This window comes from Mus pahari, chromosome 21 (assembly GCF_900095145.1).
Source record: "Mus pahari chromosome 21, PAHARI_EIJ_v1.1, whole genome shotgun sequence".
Lineage (NCBI taxonomy): Eukaryota > Metazoa > Chordata > Mammalia > Rodentia > Muridae > Mus > Mus pahari.
The window spans coordinates 19,211,193-19,220,242 of record NC_034610.1 but is presented as its reverse complement, the minus strand read 5'-3'; the positions used below and the strand labels follow the sequence as shown (position 1 = coordinate 19,220,242).

Genomic DNA, 9,050 nt, shown 5'->3' with positions numbered 1-9,050 from the left:
GAGACAGGGTTTCTCTGTGTAGTCCTGGTTGTCCTGGAACTCACTCTGTAGACCAGGCTGGCCTCGAACTCAGAAATCTGCCTGTCTCTGCCTCCCGAGTGCTGGGATTAAAGGCATGCGCCACCGCGCCCGGCAGGCCATACCTTCTAACAGTGCCACTTCCCATGGGCCAAGCATATTCCAACCATCACCTGCGGACCCTAAACAGGATAAGTAAAACATAAATTAGTTCCATCGAACGTTGTTATAGTAAACCACACACACACACAAAAGAAAATCTAAAGTAATCGATCAGTAAAAGGTGGGTTGCCCTAACAAGAATGGCATTTCGGTTGACATCAGACTTCTTCTAAACAGAAACAAGAGTCCAGAGAGGACCACCAATGTAGGAAATGACCTACCCAGAGCAGCAGTGACTGCATGATGCTGCACTAGAGCAAAAGACACAGTGGAGGACACAGTTGGAGATGTAGCTCAAACTCCATGCCAACATGCATCAAGCCTTTGCTTCAGTCTCCAGCATCACAATATAGAATTTGTTTTGTTTTGCTTTTTGGTTTCCGAGACAGGGTTTCTCTGTATAGCCCTGGCTGTCCTGAAACTCACTTTGTAAACCAGGCTGGCTTTGAACTCAGAGATCCACCTGCTTCTGCCTCCCAAGTGCAGGGCTTACAGGTATGTACCACTACTGCTTGGCCAGAATTTGTTTTTCATTGTCATAAGGTCTGTTTTACTTTCACTAATCATATGAACAATTTTCTATAACATCCCAAGACAAACCAATGAAATCTTGAGTCTGAATGCTGGCGACTTCCCTTTCAGAGACCCCTGGCATTGGTGTGGAGTACCTGGGTTTACAGTGTAGCTCGTCGCTGGGTCTGTCTTGTAGGTGGAACTTCCTTCACATTTCAAGGGAGTCTTGGAGATAACAGGGTAGTGTGGGGGGAACTCTCCAGTCTAGATTTTAGGAAAATCCCTTGCCTTTGCTGACTGGTGGTCTCTGGTAGACAGAATGTTCTCCTGCATTAGATGTCCATTTTCTTCAGCCTGACTGTATTGAAGGGGTCAACTCAGCCATCATCTGACCTACCTGCTTTCTTTCTTTCTTTCTTTCTTTCTTTCTTTCTTTATTTATTTATTTATTTATTTATTGGTTTTTCAAGACAGGGTTTCTTTGTGTAGCCTTGGCTGTCCTGGAACTCACTCTGTAGACCAGGCTGGCCTCGAACTCAGAAATCTGCCTGCCTCTGCCTCCCAAGTGCTGGAATTAAAGGCATGCGCCACCACTGCCCGGCTGTATATTTTATATCCCATTGACCCTTGCTTTGAGCCCGTGCTTTATGCTCCCACTTGAGTTGCTGCAGCAAGAGACTACACATAAAAAGAAAATGCTGTTGTTGCTTGGAGGTAAGGTCTCTCTATGTAGCTCTGGCTGTTCTAGAACTCTAGAACAGGCTTGTCTCAGACACTGAGAGATCTGCCTGCTCTGCCTTCTGAGAGCTGGAATTAAAGGTGTGCATCATTATGCATGGCCAGAAATTTTTCTTAAAAGCATTTTCAAGGGATTGGTGAGATGATTCAGTGGGTAAAATGTCTGCTGCACAGGCAGGAGATAATGAGTTCGAATCCCCAGCACCCACACAACGGCAGGCATGTTCTGTGGTGAAATTTTCAATTACTGTTTCTATCTTACTGGATATTGTGGGTCTATTTAAATTGTTTACTACATCTTGATTTAACTTTGGTTGGTTATATGAATATAGAATGTGATGGTTTCTGTATGCTCAGCCCAGGAGTGGCCTTATTAGAAGGTGTAGCCCTGTTGGAGTAGGTGTGTCACTGTGGGTGGGGTCTTTAAGACCCTCGTCCTAGCTGCCTGGAAGCCAGTGTCCTGCTAGCAGCCTTCAGATGAAGATGTAGAACTCTCAGCTTATCACGAACCATGCCTGCCTGGATGCCACCATGTTCCCACCTTGATGGTAATGGACTGAACCTGTAAGCCAGCCCCAGTTAAATATTGTCCTTATAAGAGTTGCCTTGGGGGCTGAAGAGATGGCTCAGTGGGAGGGTTGGAGAGATGGCTCAGTGGGTAAGAGCACCCGACCGCTCTTCTGAAGGTCTGGAGTTCAAATTCCAGCAACCACATGGTGGCTCATAACCATCCGTAACAAGAGCTGACTCCCTCTTCTGGAGTGTCTGAAGACAGCTACAGTGTACTTACATATAATAAATAAATAAATCTTAAAAAAAAAAAAAAAAAGAGAGAGTTGCCTTGGTCATGGTGTCTGTTTACAGGAGTAAAACCCTAAACTAAAACAGAAATTCATCCATTCTTTTAGATTTTTTTTCAGTTTGATAGAATACAGATTTTTAAAGTATGATCTTACGACTCTCTGAATTTCCTCCACATCTATTGTAATGTCTCTCTTTTAATTTCTAATTTTATTGAGTTGGATATTCTTCCCCTTTTGGTTATTTTGGCTGAAGTTTTGCCAATCTTGTGAGCATTTTCAAGTCTTTGTTTCACTGAATCTTTGGGGGTTTTTTGTTTTGTTTTGTTTTGTTTTTCATTTTGGTTTCAGGGCCAACTTTAGTTATTTCTTCCAGTCTACTCTTTTTGGGTGCTGTTTGTTCTAGTTTTTCTAAAGCTTTCAAGTGTGGCTTTAAGTTGTCAGGAGAATACTCAGTTCTTAACATAAGCATTTAGAGCTGCAAATGTTCCTCTCAGCGCGGCCTGCTCTATCCCCATAGATTTTTGGTCTGTTGTGTTTTCCCTTCCATTGAATTCTAAAACGTTTTAAGTTTCCTTCTTGGTTTCCCCATCGACCCAGTTCTTGTTCACACGTGCTGTCTAGTTCTGGAACTGTATGCATTTGCTGTTTTTGTTGAGGGTGGGGTCCAGCTTCCTTCCTTCATGGTCAGATGAAATGCAGGATATCACTGCAATCTTCCTATATTTATTAAATATTACTTTGTGTCCAACCATGTTGTCAGTTTTGGAGAGAGATCCATGGACCTCTGAGAAGAAAGTCTATTCCTTAGTGTGGGGGCCAAATGATCTATAAATGTGGTAGGTTCTTTTGATTTATGATATTAGTTAACTCCAGAGTTTTCTTTGTTTAGTTTGTCCATATGGCCTGTCTGTTGGTGAGTATGCAGTACTAATGTCGTCCACTATCACTGTGTTGGGGTCTACATGTGATTTTAGATTTTATGGTTTTTCTTTTATGAAATGTCGTGTCCCTGTGTTTAGTACATGAATGTTTAGAGTTACAATATTCTTTTGGCATATTTTTTTTCTTTAATAATCAGATAGTCTCCTTCCTTATCTCTTCTGACTAGTTTTGGCATGAAGTTGATTTTATCAGACATTAAAAGAGCTATGCCAGCCTCATTCTTAGTTCCATTTGCTTGGAATACATTTTTGCATCGTTTTATCCAAAGGTAGAGTCTTGATGGTAAGGTGTGTTTCTTGGAGGCAATAAAAATATTGGTTCTGTTTTCTAATCCAGTCTGTTCATCTTTGTCTTGTTATTGGGGGAATTGGAGTGTTTATTAATTCCTGTTTTTTGCTGTTTTGGTACTGTTTTCTTAGATCTCTTTTGGTTGACCATTCTGCTATATTTCTCTTCGCATCCTCTTCCATGTGTTTAACTTTCTCTTCAGATTTGTCTTAGGTACTTTTCTATTGCTGTGATAAAGTACCATGACCAAGGCAGCTTACAAAGGAAATTATTTAATTGGCTTATGGGTTGAGGGAATTAGAGTCCATGATCCTGAGGCACAGGCATGGTGGCAGGAATAGCTGGGGCAGCAGTTGAGAGTTCATATCTTGATCCAAAAGTAGGAGGCAGAGAGAGCCCACTGGGAATGGCATGTGTCTTTGACATACCTCATCCAACAAGGCCATACCTCCTGATCCTTCCCAAAGAGTTCCACCAGCTAGGGCCAAGTGTTCAAGTACATGGGTATTCTCCTTCAAACCACTATGAAGCATTTCTTCTAGTATCTATCCTCTGTAGAGATGACTTAGAGCACATAAACTCCTTGTATCTATTCTTATCATGAAGCATTATTTTCCTTCTTCAACTATGACTGATAGTTCTCCTGGGTACAGTTGTCTGGGCTGGCATCTGTAGTAGGCCAGAACTTGTAGAACATCAGTCCAGGTCCTCTTGGCTTCCAAAATCTCCATCAGGTGTTACTCTGATGGGACTGCATTTATATGCTACTTATTTTTTCTAACCTGTAGCTTTCAATATATATTCTTTGTTCTGTATGTTTAGTGTTTTGATTATTATGTGTCATGAAAAGTTTCTTTTCTATTTCCTTTGCTGTGGTTGTTGCTGCTTTGAGACAGGGTTTCTCTTTGTAGTCCTGGCTGTCCTGGAACATGCTCTGTAAACCAGGCTGGCCTCAAATTCAAAGACCTACCTGTCTCTGCCTCTCGAATGCTGGGATTGAAGGCGTGCACCACCACCCCCTGGACAGAGAGTTTCCTCTCTGTATTTGGTGTTCTGTATACCTCTTACTACTTGATGGGTATTTCTTTACTTGGACTTGGGAAATTTTCTTCTGTAGTTTTCTTGAAGCATTTCCTTTATTTCTCTCTTTTTTTTCTTTTCTTTTTTGGGAGTGACTCTCACTCATTGGAAGATGCTTATCCAAAGATGCTTAAAAAGCACTTATCAAAAACTTAGCATTCATTATTTGAAAAAATTCTTAGCATCACTTTAGCCTGGTTCAGCGTGCCCTTAATCTAGGACTCTGGACATGGAAATGGGAGGTTCATGAGTTCAAGGCTAATTTGGGTCATGTAGTTAGTTCTGGGCCAGCCTGGAATATACAATGAGATCTGTCTCTCAAACAAAACAAAACAAAACAAAACAAAACAAAATAAGACAAAACAAAACAAACAAGAACTTAACAAGTCAGAAATAAAAGAAACATTAAGATAAATTGGTAAAGATGGTCTACAAGAAAGCTCCATGTTTTACTGTGAGGCACTTGAAGCACCCTCATGCGACCCACATGGCTTTCTTCTCAACAGTTGTCTCAGATCTGAAAGCATCTGTCTTCCAGGCCACCTGGCACTCAACTCCCCATCCTATCTCTTGACGACCTCTGACCCTTTCTTCCCTAAGCAGACACCCCAGATGGCTTTGTGTTTGCCTTGTCCTCATGCCCAGGTGTCTTGTCCTCATCATCTCCACCTGCAGATGGAGCCTCGAATTATCCTCCTCCTCCTCCTCCTCCTCCTCCTCCTCCTCCTCCTCTTCCTCCTTCTCCTCCTCCTCCATCCTTTAGAAGCCTGTACACCAACACTACCAGCAAAGGATACAACCTAAGACCACCTAGCATAATGTCATCCCACATATGGCTCCTTCATGCTGCACGAGTGTCCCTGTAGTAGTTATGGATATTTATGAGAGCAAAACTGAAGCACCAGGCCAAGGGAGGGTCTAGGAACCACTGAGCTGGAGGTATGGGGGACCACTGAGCTGGAGGTATGGGGGACCACTGAGCTGGAGGTATGGGGAAACTATGGAAGGGGCTTCAATTTGATGCATCTCCCTCTTGGGCTGTTGTAACTCAGGTGCGGCAGTGGATTGGTTACTGTCCTGAGTTTGATGCCTTGCTAAACTTCATGACAGGACGAGAGATGCTTGTCATGTATGCCCGTATCCGGGGCATCCCTGAGTGCCACATTAAAGCCTGTGTCGACCTGATCCTTGAGAACTTACTCATGTGTGTGTGTGCAGACAAGCTGGTGAAGACCTATAGGTGAGATTTGGGGGTTCCCTTACCCTTCCCACATCCATTTGCAAGATAATCCCAATTCTTCTCAGAACTGGATTGTACAGTAAAGCCTGTCAGGCATAGAAGAGCTGTGCCAGCTGTGCCAATGGAGATGGGGGTGGAAGGAAGCTGAGCTGTGCCAGTGGAGATGGGGGTGGAAGGAAGCTGGTCTCCATTCCAAGCCAGAGGCAATTTTTGTGGCTAAGAAGTCTATGTTATTATGTGTGATTATAACAACAGGGTAGACAGATCTCTATGTCTGTTACTTCATGTCAAGCTTCCTATTTGGGTAGGGTAGATTTTCATATAAAACTGTTAAGCCCCACGCCTTTAATCCCAGCACTCGGGAGGCAGAGGCATGCAGATTTCTGAGTTTGAGGCCAGCCTGGTCTACAGAGTGAGTTCCAGGACAGCCAGGGCTATACAGGGAAACCCTGTCTCGAACCCCCCTCCCCAAAAAAAAAACAAAAACAAAAAACCAAAAAAAAAAAAAAACCCCAAAAACCTGTTACTTCACCACACTATGTCTCCCAAGGAGTCTGAGGTAGTTTATCTCTGTTGCAGTAACAGGCTTAGTTAAAGCTTGGAACTGACTGCCTAAATGTCCCTCCCCTGGAGTTGCACACTGATGCCCCCATGGACAGGTGTCTGTCAGCACTTCATCTGTGGACCTGGAAAGTGGAAAGATGCCTCTGATCCTGGCCAAATGGATTCAGGAGTCAGAGTCATCTCCCCTCCCCCAATTTGTCGACTCGAGTCTGAGATAGTTTGTCATATCTTTTTGCATATTTCGAGGATCAAAAGACCATACATTTTAAAACTTTAGAGTGAAGCTTTGCACACAGTAAGTGCTATGTGAGTGTAATGAGGGAGTTGGAGAGGTGACTGAGTAGTTAAGAGTACTTACCCAGGTTTAGCTCCTAGCACCCACAAAGCAGCTCACAAGCATGTGTAACCCCAGTTCTAGATGATCTGATACCCTCTGGCCTTCATGAGTACCTACATGCAAACATACACACATACAAATAAATTTTAAAAAATAAGAAAAATAAATAAATAAAGCCAGTGTGGTAGTGCACCCTTCTTGAGAGGCTGAGTCAGGAGGATAAAGAGTTCAAGGCCAGACTGGATTCCAAAGTGAGCATCTTAAGAAAAGCTTTTAACAAAACTGTCTTATACCTCACTCTCAGATGGGTCATGCCCACCCTGGCTCTCATAGAGACCCTTGAAAAGGCTCATCTCAATCTGCACATGTAGAGCCATTTAGACCCTCATTGAATAAACCAAGTCACTGTTCAACCTGAGTGAAGATGGTGGGGCTATTTTTGAAAGCCCTACCAGAGTGTGCAGCGCCTCAGAGAAGGCGAGGGTTGGATGCTGAGCACGCACGCAGGCTTCAGTCCTGGAAACCACAATGACATTCTCCATGTTCCCACCTCTATGTCCCCCTCGCCCAGTGGTGGTAACAAGCGCATGCTAAGCACTGGCATTGCCCTCGTTGGAGAGCCTGCAGTCATCCTGCTAGATGAACCATCCACTGGCATGGACCCCGTGGCCCGGCGTCTACTCTGGGACACTGTAGCTCGGGCCCGAGAGTCTGGCAAAGCCATCGTCATCACCTCCCACAGGTAGAGAGTTTGGGCATCTGTGGGTCAGTGGAAGAGCCAGAATGGGTGGCTGGGATGGGAGCAGATGAGCAGACGCTATGGCAACAGCGTGCAGCTAGGACATTCCCCGGGCTCTGCATGTGGCTACTCTGAGCATGGGGAATCAGAAATGGCCTGGTCTGGGCACAGATCCTCTCTTGTCTGCACAAGACTTTGTCATTCAGGGTGGGCATCAGCCTCCTCCGGCACTGTCTCAGGCCTCCACCCTTTCCCCAGTATGGAAGAGTGTGAAGCCTTATGTACCCGGCTGGCCATCATGGTACGGGGCCAGTTCAAGTGCCTGGGCAGCCCGCAGCACCTCAAGAGCAAGTTTGGCAGCGGCTACTCCCTGCAGGCCAAGGTCCGGAGTGAGGGGAAGCAAGAAGTGCTAGAGGAGTTCAAGGCCTTTGTGGACCTGACCTTCCCAGGTGTGTGATGGTGCTGGACAGACCCCGGGCTCCTACATGGACCTGTTAGCTGCTGCACAGTCTGTCCCTGGATTCTGGGCACTCAGGCTGCCCATCCTAACCCTCCAGTCCAGCCTTCCCAGAAACAGTCTCTGTGTTTGTACAGGCAGCAATCTGGAAGACGAGCACCAGAACATGGTTCAGTACTGCCTGCCTGACCCAGACCTCAGCTGGGCCAAGGTGAGTGTGCCCCTCACCCCAGCCTGCGTCCTCTGCCAACACCATGGAGATGTCTGTGCAGAGAAGTCACAGGGTGCAATGTATGAGCTGCAAGGAACTTGGGAAGTCAGCTCTTCCCACCCCAGATTTCAGAGAACAGGGGGCAGGCCTAGAGAGGAACCAGTCACATGCTTAGCATAGCCTAGCAAGCCAGACACCCAGCTGGAAACCCACCTTTCTGGCACCGTTCCTACCACAGGAGCAGACAGCTGAGCTCACAGCTTTGGTTCCTTTGCAGGCACTCTGTAGCAACAGAGTGAGGCACACTGTGTGCCTTGTCACAAGGTCTAAGAGGGTGGCCTCTTCTGCACTTGCCCACATCACCTCTTCCTGTGTGTGTCATATCACCTATGAGTGGCCTTATGTGCAGCAACTGGCTTCCCTTTCTACAGGTGTTTAGCATTATGGAACAAGCCAAGAAGGACTACATGTTGGAAGACTACTCCATCAGCCAGCTATCCCTGGAGGACATCTTCCTGAACTTCACCAGACCAGAGTCCTCCACTAAAGAAAAGATCCAACAAGGGCAAGCTGTCCCGGCCAGCCCCTTACCACCCTCTAGGCCTATCTCGAGTCCTCCATCACAGCTTTCTTCTCAGCCTCCCAAACCACTTCCATCTCCACCTCCCTCAGAGCCTGTCCTTCTGTAATAAAGAGCTTAGTGTAGGGTACCTGGGTGCACATAGCCTGCTGTTAGTTACTCTGTCTGTCACTGTGGCAAATTCCCTAACAAAAGCAACTTAATGGAAAAGGGTTTATTTTGGCCCATAGTTCAGTGATACAGGCCATCATGGCAAGGAGGTCAAGATGGCAGCTCTTGAAGCAGCTCCTTAAAGAATATTCACAGTCAGGAAGGTGACCACATCCACAGTCAGGAAGGTGGCCACGTCCACAGTCAGGAAGCACAAAGCAATGACTG

At 45.6% G+C, this 9,050-nt stretch overlaps 1 protein-coding gene across 1 annotated transcript in view; it reads left to right on the top strand.

The window, feature by feature from the left end:
- The window catches only part of LOC110338105 (ATP-binding cassette sub-family A member 17), an 84,137-nt gene extending 75,356 nt beyond the window's left edge, over positions 1 to 8,781 (top strand). The window contains exons 26-30 of the mRNA XM_021221328.1: positions 5,597 to 5,784; positions 7,257 to 7,427; positions 7,683 to 7,873; positions 8,019 to 8,092; positions 8,524 to 8,781. Coding sequence (XP_021076987.1) covers positions 5,597 to 5,784; positions 7,257 to 7,427; positions 7,683 to 7,873; positions 8,019 to 8,092; positions 8,524 to 8,781 — 882 coding nt within the window. The remainder of the gene's footprint in view (positions 1 to 5,596; positions 5,785 to 7,256; positions 7,428 to 7,682; positions 7,874 to 8,018; positions 8,093 to 8,523) is intronic.
- The last annotated feature ends 269 nt before the right edge of the window (positions 8,782 to 9,050 follow it).